The sequence below is a fragment of the Lepisma saccharinum genome, chromosome 13 (assembly GCF_977018435.1).
Source record: "Lepisma saccharinum chromosome 13, izLepSacc3.1, whole genome shotgun sequence".
Taxonomy (NCBI): domain Eukaryota; kingdom Metazoa; phylum Arthropoda; class Insecta; order Zygentoma; family Lepismatidae; genus Lepisma; species Lepisma saccharinum.
The window spans coordinates 61,978,414-61,999,865 of NC_139241.1; the positions used below are offsets into that span (position 1 = coordinate 61,978,414).

At 37.9% G+C, this 21,452-nt stretch overlaps 1 protein-coding gene across 3 annotated transcripts; it reads left to right on the forward strand.

Moving 5' to 3' along the window:
• The first annotated feature begins 1,724 nt into the window (after positions 1-1,724).
• On the forward strand, positions 1,725-20,912 carry LOC145996988 (venom allergen 5.01-like). Of its 3 annotated transcripts, none has more exons than XM_083133588.1 (7): positions 1,725-1,771; positions 3,250-3,377; positions 10,197-10,352; positions 10,620-10,704; positions 12,638-12,785; positions 18,689-18,912; positions 20,597-20,912. In XM_083133588.1, exons 1-7 carry the CDS (start codon positions 1,756-1,758, stop codon positions 20,719-20,721), a joined length of 882 nt encoding a protein of 293 aa, XP_082989714.1. In that variant the 5' UTR covers positions 1,725-1,755; the 3' UTR covers positions 20,722-20,912. The 3 variants fall into 3 exon arrangements, with proteins under 3 accessions (XP_082989714.1, XP_082989716.1, XP_082989715.1); XM_083133589.1 differs by lacking the exon at positions 1,725-1,771 and adding an exon at positions 1,773-1,809; XM_083133590.1 differs by lacking the exon at positions 3,250-3,377 and having other exon boundaries at positions 1,754-1,771.
• The last annotated feature ends 540 nt before the right edge of the window (positions 20,913-21,452 follow it).

Consider the following 21,452-nt stretch of genomic DNA (forward strand, 5'->3'; position numbering starts at 1 on the left):
GACCCTCTGATTAGGGTGAGCAAAAAGCCTTGATGAAAGTTGTCGGGAAAGAAAAACCTCATTTTATGTCACTGTTTTAATTTAATTGCACTGATGGGTATATGAACATACATACATACATACATACATACATACCAAATCCCGCCGCCCCTAGCTATGGATCTGAATTTGACAAGACTGTTAGAAAAGCAGAAATTACGAGCTAAGCGAGCAAGAAAATTTTACGAAATGTATTTTTATTTGTATAAAATTTGATATCGAGGGAGCAATTGCCTCTTTCTGCCCCACTGCAGGTGTTCTTGGCCGTCTGGAAGAAATAATGTAAGAAACCCGTGAAAACTAATTCCAACTTGAGTATCCTTTTGTTCTGCTACTCTTAGAATCTTCTAGTCTTGCTTTCTTTACTTCAATGTTTCCCCCCCCTTTCCCCCCATTAATTAATTTCCGTTCAAGGTTGCGCCACTGCAACCCCTTCTCCCGCAGTTGCTTTGAACTTTAATCGGCTTGAAAATACTTCATTTTCTTGAAGAGTATAATATCGTTTAATAACGGTGATAAGATTCCGCTACACTAAATTTCTAGGTGAAAGCATACTAATGTAGGGACATGGACGTGTGGAAGGGCTACACCTTCCCCTTAGAAATCAAATGTTAACCTAAAAGTATATATGTCACAAGTATAATTTGATTTCAACCATAGTAATTTACATTAATGCGATAATTTCAAATTCAAGCAGTGTTTTTTAAGGGGAGCAACACTATTATCGGGGTAATACGCCGCATGGAAAAATACCTTGCTTGTCTCTCTGTAGACGTCCATGATTAGGGGGGGGGGCAATTGCCCTCCCTTACCCCCCCCCCCCGTGCGCACGCCTATGGTCGAGCACTACCAAAGAAAGGGTAAACATGAGATTAGACCATGATGAAAGAGAGGGTCACTGCAGTCGGAGAGAAGAAAATGGGGCTAAAGAAATCGGATTTGAAGACCCGAGAACAACATTGCGGAGACTGGCACAGGAAGCACAAACATCGCCATGGATGTACGTAGAATGGTTTGCTACTTTTGTAATACGTACTTAACTTTGCCATTGAATAGAAATCATTATTATTTTGTAATATTTAAAATTTTCTGTGTGCTCTACTTCACAAAATATGGGGGTCCACATAACCAGCACCTTTTGTATTCTGACTCACTAGTACTTTTCTCCATTATTTTTGTAGAGATTAGCTTGTAAGTGGAATATTGTACCTTTAAATTATGAATGGGTAGCCCATAGAATAAGAAGGCTCAACATACAGTGTAGATACCACGAACTTAAAAATTGAGATTATAGTTCAGACAAAATAGCTAAAAAACAAAGTGGGGTTCCATATTACCACATTTTCCTCTGCCATGAAATCAAGGATCTCGACTTGTGAATTTACCGGTTGGGATCTATCTGTATAAAATATACCTGTATGGACGTACAGTGAGATGCACAAGCATTGCTCAGGACTGGACTTTTATGTGTGCTAGTGCAAAGGTTGTCTGCAGCTTATTTGGAGTTTTGTTTCAGATCTCGAAGCTCTCATTTCTATAAAGGAAAGAAGATAAACAGGAATGAATAATTTTCTAGATAATACTTATGCACTCTTTTCAACCTGTCATAGGCAGCTCAGCAATTCCAACCGCCTGTGGCGCTAGTTACTGCTGCCTACGCTCTCGCGAGTAGATAACTCATCCGACTTAGACATCTGTTATCTTCGTGCACGGTCGATGTGGAATGCGAGAGGTAAATATTAACCATCTGTATAACAGTTCTTCTTAAAGGTGACAGAAAATTACGTTCAACGTTTTTAGCAATTGCACATCGTGTTACAATTACTTATTGTTATACATTCATTATCATATGAAAGTAAGATTAAAAGGGGAAAACAGTAGAAATACACACTACTTCTAATAACCTTGCTATCTTCTTGGGAGTATGTTCAGTTGCAACCAAATCTAAGTTTTATTAGATTTGTATTTGTACTGGTATTATCTGTTGTTTTCTCAGTAAACACTTTATAATCGGAGACTATCTAGAGCTACGAGTTGCGCAATAAGAGATAGTGACTTAATAATTATTATATTGCATACACTGTATAATTAGGAATTAAATGGCATTTCAATTTAGATGTAGTTGACTGGAGTATTTTATGCTGATGGTGTTAAGATAATGGATACTATATTACCATGTAATTTTTATGTACATTTTATATATTCTTGTGTTGTTTTTAAATTTAAATGTGAAGGTGAATTGAGGTGGGTATTAATGTGTCTGACACATTTACAATTCATGATGGGTTAAAACAAGGAGATGCATTATCTCCATTGCTCTTTAACTTTGCCTTAGAATATGCTGTTAGGAAAGTAAAAGAAACTAAAGAAGGACTAAAATTAACTAAAGAGATAGGTTTGGAAGTTAACAAAGAGAAAACTAAATATATGCTTACAGGCCGAAACCAAGTGTTAGGTAATAATCAAAATCTAATTATTGATAACAACTCGTTTGAACCAGTTTCCAAATTCAAATACTTAGGAGTAATATTAACAAATGAAAATTATATTAAAGAGGAAATAAAAAAGTAGGCTCAATTCAGGAAATGCATGTTACTTCTCTCTTCATAAACTTTTGTCTTCTCGTTTAATATCTAAGAAACTAAAAGTTAAAATATACAAAACAGTAAGAGACCTGTAGGAAGGCCAAGACGAAGATGGAGGGACAACGTTGAGATGGAGAAGGCTAGAGAGTTAGTTAGTTAGTTAGTTAGTTAGTTAGGTGAATTGAGGAAAGTAAACTTTTTTTTTCCTGCACAAAGAACGTTTGAATTTGAATTTGATTTTAAAATTGTGGGAGCGTCAGCACTTAGGCTATTTTGCTCCCGTCACATTATACGGGGGCCAGCCCTTATCATTAGAAGGAACAACTCTAACGTTGCATAATTAAAAATCTTAAAATGTTCTGACTTCTGTTAAAAGCTGAGGCTGTAAAGGGACACTCAGCACACATAACTACAAAAGAACAGGACAATACAAACAAAATTATACTGGCCAGGAGCCCAGTCGCCAGAGCCTCGTTAGTCTTCAGTCCAGGGTGTACTAACGTTGAAGTGAGGTTGACATTTGGGTGTACTACGTGGAAGGTCACCCCTTACACCCCGCACAAAGAACGTAACTACGGATATACTTTATATGATATTCTAAACGAATTTTTCATTTCCCTTTCAGTCTCCTCCTCCTATGAGATGATTTGCATTCGCGCTGTTCTGTTGGGATGCCTTGTCTATGAGACGCTATGTGACGAGTACTGCTCCATAGAATGCTCAGGCGAGAGACACACTATGTGCATGTACAACGTAAGCTATACCCTGTCCAAACGGCATGTAGGCTATAGGATGGTATAGTATGGTATTTGTGTTATTGTACTTTGTTCTTTGCCACTTTCGGCAAATCGCGACGACTAAATAAAAAAAACCAGGGACACAGAACATACGTCGACTTAAGAGGGGCGAGGTACTTTCTCCCCCCTACAAATTCACAAGAGCAGCAGATATTATATTTTTTTTTACATATACTTAAGTGTAAAATGTTGTTTATTTCAAACTTGACCTCAAAAAGTATTTGAAGTTGATGCTACTGAGCCATGCAAAGCTTATTTTGGCTTTGGGTACAGGCGCCAGAACCTCGTTCGTCTGTAAAAATGCAGTTTCAGGAAGAGAGGTAGAAATGGTCATTCTTTCACACCGAAAAATGTTGACTGATTCCTCAAAGTGATTATAAGTTGATAAAATGATATGCAAAACACGTTTTTTACACATAGTAAGTCGTGAAATAACGCCTTTCTTTTATTCGATTTTTTAGTGTTTCTCGTGAATTTTCACTGCGTTTTAAACGCATTGGTTCTACTCGAATCAATACCGACATTTTGGAACATACCAGATATTGAAGCCGAAACGCCTGGCACCGAAATCGAGAGTGCTAACCTTTCGACTGCGCGGGAGCACTGGTTTACATAAAAAGTTAGTGTAAATCTCATCTAACAATATTTCAGTTAACTGACTGTCCTCTTGCATAGCTATCAGTAAAGGGACGAAATTTTTCGCATTTCTTGCTGAGTGTTATGCAGGTTGCATCAATCAGATTTTAATTAAAATAAGGGGGCTTGACATATTTTTTTTTGTTAACAGATGTTTCAACTTTTGTGTTGATTATTTTGGGAATTCTGTCATACACGTACTGTAACAAGCACAAGACGCTAAGAATCAATCATTTAATCATTTCAGTGATGAGTTAGCTTGATTTTGAAAACTTGAATAGTGTAGAAAATTATGCGAAAATTATAAAAAAACAACACAGACTTTTGATAAAGATAAACGCCAAAAATTATGATCGCTTAGTATAGGGTATGGAAAGTAGTCAGGATCAGGATATGTACATTCTGTTATCGAACTGTTTTGCTAGTCGTCCTACCACACTGTAATCCTCACATGTCATAAAAGTATGAGTTTGAACTAACTAACTAACTCTCTAGCCTTCTTAAACCCGAAGGTTCATGGCTGCAGCAACACAGGCCTTCCATCTGTCCCTATCTTGAGCAAGATCTATATACTCTTTTCCATCCCTACCGATTTCCTTTAGGTCCATCTCAACGTTGTCCCTCCATCTTCGTCTTGGCCTTCCTACAGGTCTCTTACCATCAGGTTTCCCAACAAGAACCTTGAAAACTCCTCTTTCCTCTCCCATTCGTGCCACATGGCCTGCCCACCTAAGTCTTCTTGATTTAATTATTCTAATAATATCTGGACATGAATACAAATTATGTAGTTCTAAATTATGTAACCTTCTCCACTCACCTGTCTCCTCATCCCTTTTAGGTCCAAAGATTTTCCTAAGGATCTTATTTTCAAATACTCCCAATTTATGTTCCTCTTTTAATGTAAGGGACCAAGTTTCACACCCATATAATACTACAGGCAAAATTACTGTTTTGTATATTTTAACTTTTAGTTTCTTAGATATTAAACGAGAAGACAAAAGTTTATGAAGAGAGAAGTAACATGCATTTCCTGAATTAAGCCTACTTTTTATTTCCTCTTTAATATCATTTTCATTTGTTAATATTACTCCTAAGTATTTGAATTTGGAAACTGGTTCAAACGAGTTGTTATCAATAATTAGATTTTGATTATTACCTAACACTTGGTTTCGGCCTGTAAGCATATATTTAGTTTTCTCTTTGTTAACTTCCAAACCTATCTCTTTAGCAGTTTTGAAAAATATTTTAGCATTATTCTTAATCGTATTCACATCATCCCCCAGTAAGTCTACATCATCTGCATATGCTAACAACTGAGTCACACCATTTAATTTTAGTCCTTCTTTAGTTTCTTTTACCTTCCTTACAGCATATTCTAAGGCAAAATTAAAGAGCAATGGAGATAATGCATCTCCTTGTTTTAACCCATCATGAATTATAAATTTGTCAGACATATTATTACCCACACGAATTTTACTTTCTGTTTCACTGGTGCATATTTTTATCATACTAACAAGTTTCTTAGGTATTCCAAACTCTACTAATATATTATATAATTTATCTCTTTTGACCGAATCATATGCTTTTTTGAAATCAATGAATAGCTGATGGACATTTTGATTATATTCCCACTTTTTTTCAAGTGTCTGTCTGATGTGAAAAATTTGATCTGTAGTTGATCTGTTACCTTTAAATCCACATTGATAATCACCTATAATTTCATTAGCATATGGGGTTAGTCTTGTTAAAAGAATGTTAGACAATATTTTGTATGTTGTTGAGAGTAGAGAAATTCCACGGTAATTATTGCAGTTCATTTTATCACCTTTTTTAAACACAGGAACAATTATGGATTCTTTCCACTGTTGAGGGATTTCTTCTTTATTCCATATTAAACAAATTAATTTATGAATTTGACATATTAATGAATTTCCACCATATTTAATTAACTCAGCTGGTATTAAATCAATGCCAGGTGCTTTGTTATTCTTAAGCCTTTTAATAGCATCTTTAACTTCAGTCAAGTTAGGTTCTGGAACTAAAGGTTCTGCTGTGTGTACTTCATTTACTTCTGATTTATCTCCTACATGGACATTTAAAAGGTCATTAAAGTAGTTCTTCCATCTATTTAGAATATCGCTTGGGTCAGCTAGAAAATCACCGTCTTTATCTTTTATCAAGTTTACTTTAGGTTGCCACCCCTTTCTAAATTCATTTACACCTTTATATAAATCTCTGATATTTTTATTTTTGCTGTTTGTTTCAATTTCGTTAATTTTGCTTTTCAAGTAATCTCTTTTTTTACTTCTAAACGTGCGGTTAACTTCTCGCTTTATTCTATTATAATTGCTTAGATTTGTATCATCCGAGTTATTTAACCACCTAAGTCTAGCCTGATTTCTTATTTCTATTAGATTATGACATTCATTATCAAACCATGGCTTACTTTTTCTTGGTTTATGGTATCCTATACTTTCTTTAGCTGCTGATTCTATTGCATTACGTATGTGCTCCCAATTCTTATTTACGTCTGTTTCATTTATATTTTCATCATCATTTAAATCCTGCAAAACATCAAATCTATTTGACAGTTTAATTTGGTAATCTTTCTTAATTCTTTCATCAGCAAACTTTCCTGTATCAAATTTTATAACTTTTAGATTTTGTTGCTTATGATTTATCACTGAGAGTCTTTCTCTTAATTTAGCAATTACTAAATAATGGTCACTGGCACAGTCAGCACCTCTATGTGTACGAACGTCAATTATACTAGTATGCCTTCTCTTATCAATAAGAATATGATCTATCTGATTATGAGTTTTACCATCTGGAGAAGACCAGGTATATTTATGGATATCTTTATGTTTAAAAGTGGTACTTTTCACAATTAAATTCTTTGAGGTTGCAAAAGTAATCAATCTTATACCATTATCATTACTTAATTCATGAAGACTTTCTTTACCAATCGTGGGTTTAAATGTATCTTCTTTGCCAATCTGTGCATTACAGTCACCTAACAGAATTTTCATATCATACTGAGAAAATTTATCAAAGACCTGTTCTAACTCTGTATAAAAATCATCTTTAGTATTATCATCTTTATCTTCCGTTGGTGCATGTATGTTTATTAAAATAATTTTACACCACCTACCCTGTAAAACTGCATATGATATCCTATCATTAATAAATTCTACTGTTTTAAGAGCCGAGATAATTCTATTATTTATGAAAAAGCCTGTTCCAAAATTATGATTTTCAGTACCACCATAGAAAAAAGTATAATTTTTAGTTTTACAATTCCCTTCTCCTGGCCACCTAACTTCCTGGACAGCTACTACATCTAATTTATACTTGACTATCTTATTAACTGTACACTGAAATGCCCCAGGCCGGTAAAGGCTCAGAACATTCCAGGTGCCTAATTTAATATCCTTATTCCTAACGTAGACCTTATCCTTAGTCCAGGGACCTCCCAAAGTAGTCCCCACCCGGAGATCCGAACGGGGGACTATTTTACCTCCGGAATATTTTACCTTGGGAACATCCATGGCCTTATATTTCTGTTTCTTGACATGTCTTTTTACAGTGCAGAGTTGTCAGCTCTACGCCTAACCCCCGATATGAGTGGAGGAACTACTACACAAGACAAACACAAACATATTAGACAGCACAATTACTACACAAGACGAACACAAACACATTAGACAGCATAACTACCACACAAGACACACACAAACACATCACAACTACTACACAAGACACACACAAACACATCACAACTACTACACAAGACACACACAAACACATCCCAACTATAACACAATATAAACACACACACACCAGAACTACTACACAATATAAAACAAACAAACAAACAAACACAAACACACACAAACACACACACACACACACAAACACACATTCGTGGAAGTGATCGATTTGCAATACCGGGACGGCGCCACTCGTGGAAATGAGCGACATGCAACATTAAATGTATCTAGACGTACGGGGGGAATTACTCTCAATTTATGTTCCTCTTTCAATGTAAGGGACCAAGTTTCACACCCATATAATACTACAGGCAAAATTACTGTTTTGTATATTTTAACTTTTAGTTTCTTAGATATTAAACGAGAAGACAAAAGTTTATGAAGAAAGAAGTAACATGCATTTCCTGAATTAAGCCTACTTTTTATTTCCTCTTTAATATAATTTTCACATGTTAATATTACTCGTGAGTATTTGAATTTGGATACGGGTTCAAACGAGTTGTTATCAATAATTAGATTTTGATTATTACCTAACACTTGGTTTCGGCCTGTAAGCATATATTTAGTTTTCTTTTAATTGACTGTGGGGAAATGAGTTTGAAGATAAGTAAACACAAATATTAAGACGGTCTAATGCAACCAACAACCACGAGGAAAGGCTGGCAGAAAGGTCTCTGGGTAAGAGCGCAGTAGAGAAGCGAACATCAGTTGGATATAATGTGAGAGAGAGAGAGAAATCAAGTGCGAAAGCGAGGAAAAGAAAGGAAGAAGAGTGAAATAGAGAAAGAGAGATCAAACAAAGTAAGAGAGAGAGAGAGAAAGAAAGAGGAGCAAGAAGAATGAGGGAGAAATAAAGGCTGAAAGAAATAAAACAGAAAACGAACGCGAAAGAAGGAAAGGAAGGGAGGGAGAGAGAAAAACAAAAAGATGGAAAAAGAGGAAAAATAAAAAGGAAAAAAGAAAGAGGAGAGAAGAAGACGCGAACAAATGAGTGGAAAGTAGAGTAAAAGAGAGAAAAAGATAACAACGAAGAGAAGAAGAGAAGCGTTTTGGACTTTAGAATGATCCTATCCTCTCTTTCTCTTTTCTGTGGACGAGAAACAATCCCAACACCGGAATTTTAGAGCTCCCACCTATGATAAAGCATATAACCTAACCACTCGCACGAAAGAGAGATGGTCGATATAGTACAGGCGAATTAGGCGAGAATTGCAGAAAAAATCCCCAACAGATCTGCAGATTAAATAATTGAAGACTAAAATTGGTAAACGCTGCAAGTTCCAAAATAATTCAAACGCCGTTTTTCACGTTAAACGGTGCAATGTGCCATGCTTTATAATGTGGTAAACGTGAAAAGTGGCTGGTAGCCCTATAAGTAGTTCAAAGGGCGTGTAAAGAGGCCGCTAGTGTGCACGTTTTTACGGACTGATGTGCGGAACGATAACGATGCGATTTCCCAACACTTTCGCTTTTGGCACTTACAACGTTTACCACTTTTAGTCCTCAATGCTAAAGAAATGTCTCAATCAGATAATATTTGGCAGATAGCTTCCTATTGATTAATTGTTCTGAAAATACGTACATTTCGAGGTACGTCCGCCATATTAAAAGATGGCAGCCAGTACATGCAATTAAACAAAATGCTGAAAAATGTTCAGAACTAAATAAAATTTAGTTTCCTGCAGCAATATACCAGGGTTGTTAAACGTCCATGAATCCATAAATTCTAAATGGTTCCATTGGATTCCGCTGCAGGATCGGAACCTTTTCTTCCTCGCACAATTTAAATTCGGTACAAGTTGCGTTTTGTTTGATTGAAAAAAGGTTCATTTTACACTTGCCATTGGCGTACACAGGGGAGGGGCTGATGGGGCTACAGCCCCTCCTGAAATATATGAAAATCAAAATTTTCAAATGAAAGCAGTAAAGAACTCGGGAACACCAAAGTGTTAAATGCCCCTATTACCATTTTTGCCTTCGAACAATTTTTAAATCCAAGGTTAACTGCGGTTACGAAATATAACGCAGCTATGTAATATGATCCATCTTTAATATTGCAGCCCCCTCCGAAACAAAATCCTGCGTACGCCAGTGACACTTGCTGATTTTCTCTTCCGGACGGAAATTGAATTTATTTAAAATGCCTGGACCTTTAACAGCCCTGAAATATACGCATGAATGCAAGATAAAATTCTCAATTCAACATGATACTTGTGTAACTTTCTTTTACTGTAACACGAAATAATAAACAATATACCTACATTTCGTGTGGCTACGATGCTACCTTCTTTTAAAAAAAAGAAACAAACAGATGTGAATAAGATTGTAGCCGAAGGTTCCATGCGTGACGTGTTCTTTCTATGAACCAGGGTAAGAACCAGAATGGCAACTGCAAGGGCCCCGTAACGAGCATAATGGCCGTGGAGCAGCGCCAGATGATCTTGGACAAGCACAACCAGCTGAGGAACAAGGTGGCCATGGGAAAGCAGGCCGACCAGCCCCCAGCTGCCAACATGGAACTACTGGTAAGCTACTAGTAGCACGAGTAAGGTTATTATTATTGGCTGAGATCGATAATGCATGGATCCCTATCTCCATAGGACACTTTTGGCTAATCAAAACATATAGGCACGACACAACACGTGCCCTGTATTGGGACACCCTGTGTGTATATATAACTATTCGTCTAAAACGGGCCTAAGGAGAGAGGAAAGATGTAAAATAAGATAAATACAGAGTGAATATTAGAAAATACAGATTGAATAAAATGTAGCCTCCTCTTCATTTTACAGAACTGGGACGATGAGCTGGAGGTTATCGCCCAAAGGTGGGCCGACCAGTGCACATTCGAACACGACAAGTGCAGAAACGCCAGAGGTGAGTGGTTTATTTACCTTCTAATCTTCCTAAGGAAATAGAACATCCTATCCGTGTCCTAGCTTCTGTGCTGAGAATGCAGGATTTGAAACGATTATGATGACGTTGGCGCGTTTGCACACGTGCCGATAAGATCGACGGCGTTCGCTACCTCGATATCGAGTGCACCAAGAAACAACGGGGCTAAATGGGACAGGCGCACACGTAGCCCTGCTAGACAAATTTCCTGGAAGGACCTTTCGATGGTCGAATGCGTCGGGGGCTCCCCTCGACACATCAAGAGTCGGGCCCAGCCTGCTGCGCCTCGAGCAATGAAAAAGAGGACACAGACGCAAGCCACAAAATTTAGCTGGAAGTTTGTTTTGAAGCAGAGCAACGATGCCAACCCTAGCATAATCATGTTAAACCTAGCACAATATTAGTTTCGGTGGCACCTAGAACTCTGTGCTTGTATAATTGGAAAATCTAACATAATTTGCAAACTTGTTCCTCTGGGAGGGAGAATTCGCTTCAATGAACGATATTTTGAGAAATGAAAAATAAGATGACATCCACATCTTATTTCCGATTCAGGGACATAACTTTCCAACCACACCCTCTCCTGTTCATCTTTTTTTTTATTCTCCCGTTTACCTCGCGAGGAACATTTCATGGCAAGAATGGGTAGAAAGTTGTAGGGCACAAATAAAACAAATGTTCCGCTTTGTAGACGACGAATGATCTCAAACTTTCTCTACTTGAATGTTGAACTCATCTCGTAAAATAGGTGCATAACTTAAAATTACAATCAACCTAATAATAATAATGAATTACTGTTACTAATTATCAATAATAATAATTTATCATTGTTATTATTTAGATCCTAGCATAATTTCACAGATTAAACAGCTTTTTCTTATCGGGAGGTTGGCAACGCAGGGCAGGAGCAATCAGGCTTTCTGCTTTTCCTCCACGGTCATGCCGAGAACTCCGATTGTGTAGATGGGTGTGAAAAACATGGTGTTGGCGTCGAAGCTGTAGCGGAAACTATTCCGGCAAAAGAACGGTACGTGTGCATGTGTCCACTCATCTATCCCACCAGTCCATCACCAATTTCCATAATCATGATCGAAAAAGGAAAACGGAAACAAAAGTAACATCCAAACTCGACTTATTAAATTTGTCGTACGTTGTTTTGCCCGTTTTTTCTCTGCCTCTGATTTCGCCAGTTCTTGATTGTATTCTTCAATTACGAATAACTTCTACGAGTCTTCGTTGTTTTCGCATTTTGTGTTTTGAACCTCATTCATGAATGTTGCATGAAATGAACATAGTCAGGCACTTCTGGCAAAAGTCGCTTTTTTTCTGTCCTAGTGGTGATTTCTACACTTTCCAACTTGAGCCACAATTTCCACAAAACTTTTCAACCCTTCACACAGTCTATTGTGTTGCTCTCCTTTTTCTGATGATAAAATTAACAGAAAACGAAAACATGTTTTGTCAACCAGTAAGAAGCGCTACCGCTTTATGCAATGGATCAATTTGACCGACCCTCGTGGCGGAGTGGTTAGCACATCGCGCTACGACGCTAGAAGTCTTGGGTTCGAATTCCGGCCTGGGCATGGATGTTCGTGAGTGTCCATTCATCAATTTCATCATATCATCACTCATCCCTATCTTCGCAAATTAGCCAAAAGTGGCACAAAAACGAAGTAAAATAAAGCAAGTCAATCAATCAATGGGTCAATTTGTTGTGTGCTTCGAACTGCCTGCCTCTAAGGATACGGTGGTTCATTCACTCCGACTCGCTTTCGACCATGACTGTACAATTACCGGCAGCTTAATATTATCCACTTCGTCTGTATTTGTCACGAGCCAACTTGTTTTTATTATTTTTAGATGCTACTCTTGCAGCAAGTGTTGTCAGTTTAATGCAGGAGGTTCTGAATTTCAGGTAACGTGGCCGTCGGCCAGAATTTGGGGTTTGTGGCCCAGAACACCCCCGTGACGGACCTGGATAAGATCATTATCAAGTTGATACAGGACTGGTACGACGAGGTGAAGATTTACAGATGGCCGCCAGGCAACTCGTTTCGCTTTAAGTAAGTATTTCCTGTAATCAGTATAATATTAAATATATTAAGTTAAATGCTAATGAAGTATTAAATCAAAAAGCATTTAACCACATGGCATAGCTTATGACAGGTTATATGCATAAAACTTTCTTTCTTTTTCTTATTCATATCTGGCGCTTAGTTTTCACGTAGACAAAGGTGTAGCCCTAGAGGGCGAACCATACTCACTCTCAGTAATAGCGATTTATTTATCTTTTCTACTGGCGGCTGACCTAGGGAGTTATTTCTATCTGCCAATCGTCTTCGAGACTTTGCGCGCTGCAGCCGTTTGGCAATCTCAGCAGTGTTGCTACATGAAGGGAAATTTCCCTTTTGCAGGGAATTTCGGACCGAAATTTTAGCCAAAAGGGAAAAGGGAATTTCGATTAAAAATACCACAATTTCAGGGAAATTTTAAGACATCTGACTACATTATTAGTTAATGTTAAGTTCCACTTTCATATTCACGTTTTCATTTTTTCTGTTCTTTTTTCTGCTCCCTTGAATATAGCTTGTATCTGTTTATATCTCTGTTAAGTACATCACTTTTATACACCTTCGGATAATAGTAACGATGAGGATTAACGATTAAATGGATTGCTGACCAGGATCCAAATCTGGCACATCTGGTCAGGAAGCGAGGTGATATGTATGTAAAAATTTTAACATTTTTTATTCACACGGACATACCAACGGAAATACTACTAGCTATTTCCACCACCACCTCCACCACCACCAATAATAATAATAATAATTACAGCTACTACTACTACCACTACTAATACTTATTATTATTATTGTATGATTTGCTTAGGTGAAGGGAAAAATTGGTTCAAAAAGGGAAATTTTGCCCCTTGCAAAGATAAATTGTGCCCTCATATTGTGGCAACACTGAATTTTAGTTTCGAAGTGGACGATGTGGGAAGAACATCGGTTACCTTGCAGCAATGTTGAAAAGCGTAATCCTGCTTCAAAAGTCCTTCCAAAGCTAATTTCCCTCGCAGTCACGATGGTTCGGTTGCATCAGCGCCGACTTGTCAAAATTATTGGGGGGGGGGGGGCATCTGATCACTGAAATAAATAAATGAATGACTTGTAAAGAAAGGGCATGGGACAGGTGCAAATAACCTTAGTGTTGACGTACCCATAAAAATAACGAATATTTACAATATTTAACAGTTTTATTTAATTATTTACATAAATGCTAACACAAATCGCAGGAAAATAGTTTTACTTTTTTGTTCTTGCTACAATATTTTTTACTTCTTAAATTTAATTTTGCAATTATAAATAAACACATAGCACGCCGTGCTTTAGCAATAATGCATTTGATCATAGCCGTTCCCGCTTTCGCAATACAGACTTTTCATAAGCTTTCCTTGCGTACTTTACTGCAAGCCAGTGTTAAATAAACTCAAGACTTTAGAATTATTTTCCCCTTATTCTTTGGACTAGAGGAAGAGATTTCGAGGATAACTAAATATCGTACATATCAATATTGCCTGAAAGTTGTGTTTACGACCTCAAATTGTTCAGAATTCACTAAAAAAACATATTGGTATAATTGTCATATCACCTCGTTATTTAGAAACTCTTTTTAGTAAAAATGTTAACAATACTCATAATTAGAGCCCGGAAGTTCAGGCATTTATTTTCGTTAAAATAGGCAGGCAAAAAGGCATTTATAATGTGGAAAATAGGCACTAAAAATGGGAAAAAAGGCAAAATAAACTGAAAAAGGCACATTTGAAAGTCACTTACTTTTATCTATAATTTCTGGCAAAATGTTAATGAAGCATACATAAAACAAGCAAATGTAGCTGGACTCATTTCGATAACAGCATTTTCACCTTTTAGAATATCACAAATTGTTTTCAATTGTTTCAAGTCATCATTTGCACTCACTACCCATTTGCACTTTTCCACAACAGCAGACCCCTTTTCTCCTGACACTTCCATCATCTGCTGCATAGATTCCTCGAAGATTTTCATGGATGCTACAAGAGTCTCACCTCTTTTTTCTAGCTTTGAAATTGTCTCTGGCAATGCACCATAATGTGCAAAAATAAACGACAGTTCATTCTTCAGTTCGGAATAGCACAGGAGTTTTTTCACTTCACGAATTGAAGCCGCTTCATTTTCTGGAAGAGCATCGATCACCTCACTGATTTTTTCAAGGTGGTTAGCATAATATATAGCTGCTGATATCCAGGTTCCCCATCTCGTCAAGACTGGTTGCGGAGGTAAACTAAGCTCAGGTGCAACTTCCTGAAATGTTCGGGTTCGAGAGGGAGATTTCAGAAATATCTTCTTTGTGTTCGAAATCAACCTGTCCACTTCTGGGTGCAACACTCTAACTTTTTCGGCGATTCTGTGCATTGCGTGGGCTACACATGTGATATGAAGCATGTTCGGGAAGAGAATTTTCAATGCTATGGCAGCCTTCTTTATATAGGGAGCTGCATCACTGATAAAAAGTAACATGTCATCATGATGTACACCATCTGGCCAGAGCAGAAGTAGGGAATTTGAGAATAACTGAGCTATTGACGAACCATTGTATCTCTCTAGTTGTTCTGATGCGAAAAGAAATGACGAGGATTCTCCGCATGTTGGTTCCATAGTTCATATGATGACGTTGGCTATTCAGCGTCCCATAGCGTCAGTACTTTCATCTGTTTAAATCCAAACCTTCTTTCCACCAACTTCAGCACGAATTCTTTGCAGAGCTTCTTCGTAGCAGATGCTTAAATATGTTTTCCGCAGCGTAGATTCCGACGGCACCGTTTCTTTAGTGTATTTCTTCAGGCATTTCCTCAGTTACTTGTTTTCCACTTTCCAGAAAGGTATCCCTGCTTCCATGAAAGCTTTGCACAGTTCAAGAGAAAACTGAAATTGCCTGTTGGATGAAGTGCCCACTGTTGAAATTAGGGATATCTTCTTCTGTCCAACCTTTTTGGCAACTGCAGATTTATGTTTTGCTGTTGACACATGCTGAGATATAAAGTATTTTTTCTCATGATTGAATGTTTTTTCACATATCTTGCAGAGAAGAATAGTACCATCTGTCAAAAATGTGCTTTCACCAAATTCATGCACGTAACCATGTTACTTATCTCGTAATAGCACATTAAATTTCGGCATGATGACAACTACACGATCCTTTCCTTCCAAAGTGCAGAACTAAACTAAAGATAGAGAACTTGATTTTGGAATCCATGCAAAGGCCCTTGGGCATTAGTGCTGTTTCTTGTCAATAACCTCCTGACACGGACGCTGGACGTGATGACGTAATTGTGCAGGTGTTCTGCAACAGGTTTTCAGCAGTCAATCATTCACAAGGACATGTTAACGGAAAGGCAATATCTTAACTCAGCATGAAATACTATTTTTTTTAAAACACACTTTTCTCCTTCAGCAATGTTGAAACATACGTGAGTTCAATATTACTTAAATAAGGCGAAAATTATTCACCTAATAAACGGAAGAAAAATAAATGCCAACAACGTTTTTTGGGAGAAAAATAATTTATTTACACATTTTTTTAAAAAAATGTTCAAATTTCATTGAAAAAGGCAAAAAAAGGCATTATAATTAAAAATAGGCAGTGGGGTCCCAAATAGGCAAAATAGGCAAAATGAAAAGGCTTCTAAAACATTCGAAACAACATTAAAAACGTATATCCGGAAAAAATTTATCAATATATGCAGTAGATAAAAAGAGGCATTTTGCCAAACTTCCGGGCTCTACTCATAATTATATACTTAGTATATAGTAGTAATAAGTCATGTGTTTTGCTGTCTCCGGTCATAGACCACCAAAGTTGATGGCATAGCGGTCTCAGCCCCCCCCCCCCCATATTGATGGTCTATAACAGGGGTTTCATTTTTTGCGGCCCGCGAAGCCAGTTTCCAAAATACATTCATTTTATGTATTTTTATTAAAATACGTTCTATTTATGAATTTCCTTAAACAACTGGCGTTTCTAACAGATCATCTGAACGAACTGAACTTGAATCTGCAGGGAAGAAACCAGCTGGTGTCAGATTTAATGGGAAACATAAATGTGTTCGTAATAAACTGAAGATTTTCAACGTTACTTTGGAGAGGAATAACCTGGTTCATTTTCCAATCTGTCGGCGGCTAGCAGCTGATGAAGAAACACTGGATGACTGGACTTTTCTGAATTCAGTGCAAATATTAAAGAAATAATGGATGAGTGTGAGTCCAGATTTAAAGATTTTGAAGAACTTAAAAAGCAGCATCCAGCTATTTATTTAGCAATCCTCTTGGAGTTAACATCGAAGAACAAGAAGCTTTTCTCTCCAACTTGAATTGTGTGATTTGCAAGGCGATGTGTTCCTTCAAACTAGGCAAGAAAAGGGGCCAGAGTTTTTCAAATACTTTTCAAAGGAACGCTTTCCAAACGTACGTAGTTTTGGGCAAAGAATGACGTCGATGTTCGGCAGCACATACACGTGTGAAAGTGTTTTTTCTTCAATGAAGTTCATTAGGAAGCGTTACAGAAGCCGACTGGCAGATTCTTCACTGCTTCACCTTCTGAGATTTTCAAATACAGAAATTCAAGTGGACATTCCAACTTTAATAAGAGAAGCATATCGGCCTAAATTTTCACATTGAACACTTACTATGAAGGATTCTTATTTATATGGTGTGTTTTTCATTTCTTTCAATTCATCCATAAGTATTGGGTTTTGTGAAATAAATTCTAATTATACAATTTTGATTTGTGAATCCATTGTTTTTATTGCCTCATTTTAGAAATTTAGATCATGCGAAAGTACTACATTTTCGGTTCAGTACTTACAATTTTTGTAATTTTTAATCCCCCCCCCCAAAAAAAATGCGGCCCGCCAATCAACTGCTGGATATAATTTTGGCCCTCGGACCTTTTGAAGTTGGAAACCACTGGTCTAGAACATTTGAAATGTGTGTTTAAAGTTAAATACATGTGCCACAATACAGAGTAAACTTTACAAGAGAAGCAAAATAATACATTAGATCCTCTTAACCAAAATTATTTGAGAGGCTCTGCCCCAACATCTTTAACATTGGGGCGGCTCGAGCCCCCCCCCCCCAAGCCCCATGGAGTCGGCGCCTATGTTTGGTTGTAACAGGGCTCTGCTTACAATAGATTTGGGCTGTGTCGGAATCGTCAGCTACTGTCGCCTAGGCCCTAGAGCACCGTTCCAATCCCCGTACCGTTATGGTCCGAATCTGCGGCATAGGTGGTGTTGAGGGGAGAGATGGAAGGCGCGACAAGTGCCCGCTTCAACTTGCTGTAGCGCCACTCTCGGTAGCTATATTGCATCTTTCACGTTATAAGTTAACGTTTACTGAATAAACGATCTAAAACTTGAAAATTCTATCGATAACACCGGATCTACACATTTTGAGCCTTCCTGCAAAATATTACTAAAGGCCCCTTCTATATAAAATACACGCACTTGTGAAAGGAAATGTCAAAACTTTTGCTGTTATTCAGTCTCTTCAGTGTATGTATGTACGTACATATACACATTCACTCATCGCTTAAGGGCATCCCCGATGGCACAGTGGTAGCGTCGTTGCCTTGTAATCTAGGGGTCCCGGGTTCGATACCCGGTGGAGGCACATACTGGTTCGGATCCCACTATAAACTGTAGGTCCAGTCCCGATTAGCCTTACTGTGCACAAAGTGGACTTAAAACACTAAATCAAACCAAACCAAACTCATCGCTTGAATTGGAAATTACTACCTCGGTAGGATGTTTGGTCCAGACATGGTGCTAGTTGCGGGGATGTGGCAGGGGGAGGGTGATACCAGATACACATAATAATATAGCAGTAGCAACATCATCATCGTATCTTTCTTGTTTCTTCTCGTGCAGTGCTGTGTACGGCCACTACACCCAGCTGGTCTGGGGGGCGACGGATAAGGTCGGCTGCGGGGTCTCCAAGTACAAACGCAAGGACAACGGCTGGCACGAGGTCATGCTTGTCTGCAACTACAAGCCGGCGGGGAACATCATCAGTGGCGAAATGTACGCCATCGGAGCCCCTTGCTCTGCCTGCAAGCGCCACAAGTGCAACGACAAGTACAGAGGGCTCTGTGGTAAGTGAATCTTCCATTGTTCTCTGCGATCAGTGGCATGTCATTAACGAAAAAAAAGGGGGTAGGTTGTTCATAATACGCCCCTTTTAAATACTACAAGCAGTGGACAGCAAATTGTCAATCATCATGTGTATTCACTCTGTTTTCTGCCTTGTGAGAGCCGGCCCTTCCGTGGCGGAGTGGTTAGCACATCGCACTACGACGCCAGGGTCCCGGGTTCGAATCCTGGCCTGGGCATGGTTGTTCGTGAGTTAACATTCAACAATTTCATCATATCATCACTTATCCCCATCTTCGCAAATTAACCAAAAGTGGCACAAAAGGCGAAGTGAAATAAATCAAATCAAATTATAAATAAAAAGAAATCTGCGTTGTGAGGAGCACGAATGGAAATAAAGACACCAATGTGGAGAGAACATTTGCTTCGGCATGAGCACAATTCCATTCCCCATAACAACATACTGTAGATTGTAGAAGAAAAAGTAACGAACATGGTTCTTGACAGATTGAATTAGGTTATTTTACGTCGCTTTGCTGCCAGTGTTTTCTAATCGCAACGATGGGGATGAATGATGATACGATGACGGATGAACGGACAAACATATGGATGACACATTACAATTTCTACACAGGATTATCCTGACTGCAGGTCCATACGCCAGAGTCTGGTTAGCCTGCACAATGCAGTCCAGGGTGTACTACGTGGAAGTGAGGTTGACATTTGGGTGCCCTTCCCACCCCTTACACCCCATAACGAAAAATGTTGATGGACAATTTGGCGACTATTATCTTCTTTGCCATATTGCACAAATACAATATGCATTCGAATTCCACTTTAAACGGTAGATCCAATCCCGATTATCTGAGAATGAAGTATAGACTTAAAATTTTAACAGAACTTTGACTAGCAAGATAAGCTTCTAAAGTACATACATTTCTTTCCTTGGCAATTACATGCTTCGAAGTTTACTTGTACTAATAAATATCATACTTTAAAAACATCAATCTTTAGCAATTTAGCACGCTTATAACCTTGTGCCCGCAACACTTACCCCAGTTGCTCTATTCTTGCATCCGTCACTGAATTCTTACCAATATTTTGGTGCTGTACCACAGTCACAGATACCTCAAGGTCATAACATGATCTCAGCGAATGTTGATTGGATTGTTACAACCAAGAAGTGTCCGTGACTGTACAAAATATATTGCTCTGGCTCTTAGTCTTCTTGATGTATCGTAGATATTGGGTCTTTTGCCGACGTGGAACTTCTACGTATATTCGTTTATATTCCTGGAACGTTTGACTCTTATATCCATGTTACCAACTGTTATAGTGTATTGTTTATTCTTATAACAAATTAGGTTTATAAGTCATCACAATATCCATTTATCTTTAAGTTTAATTTGCTTTATTTTACTTCGCTTTTTTTGCCACTTTTGGCTAATTAGCGAAGATGGGGATGAGTGATGATATGATGAAATTGATGAATGGAAACTCAAAAATATCCATGCCCAGGCCAGGATTCGAACCCGGGACCCCTGGTGTCGTAGCGCGATGTGCTAACCACTCCGCCACAGGGGCCGGCCCATTTATCTTTATTATTGGTTCTTAAGAATATGTTGGCACAAGGCGTAAGCTGTGTTTACATTTCTATCAAATTATTTACTCTGTATTATTTTACAGGAAAGAGCGAATCCCCGCCCATTACTGTGAACAAGACAGAATCCTCCACATCTGCTCCGTTGAAGTGTTCTGGAGTGGTGATCATTTGGAGCAAGGTTTTACTGGTTCTCTTCTCTTTTCTTTGATACTATTCGCATGTCATTATAAACATGTATTGTTTATACTCTCAGTTTGTTAGGCTTTGACAAGGTGTATTGTTTTGTCTTAAGCAAGCTTCTATTTGTTATTTCGAAGAACACGTGCCTCATAGAGGAAATTTAGAAGACATTTAGGGAGATAGATGTTGTGTGAGAAAATGCCTATGTTGAATAAAGTTGGTGCTACTACATAATGAAATATTGAACGTTTTATGTGTGTTTCATGAATGTATTCTCTCGATTTAAAGAGCAAATGAGTTTTGTAGAAGATGTAAAGCTTTCGATAGCTAATATCTTAATCTACTCTAGAAATGCCTTGTTTGGTTGGAAGTTTGAGATTCGTCATTCGCAATGGAAAAAGGCTCAACTCATATGCCATTATCCACAACCTTACTAATTTTATAGATTTATTTTCCGGATTTAAGAAATTTGAAGTGCAATTAAAGATATTTTCAATGAATATGCAAACCTCACTTGCCGCTCTTTGGTTTTTTATATACATGGTGAACAGAAACTATAGGGACAAACTTCAGGAGGTGATTCCTGACAGGTAAAGGAACAAAAAAGTTCATATCAACATATGTTCGGAAACTCATATTTGCCAAGGTAGATGGCACTGAAGAATGACATCATCCTCTCATAACAACACTCACAGTGTGCTTTTTTGTGTTGCGTGATTGGAGCTACGTCGAAGCACCATGGTCCGTTATTCATACCAG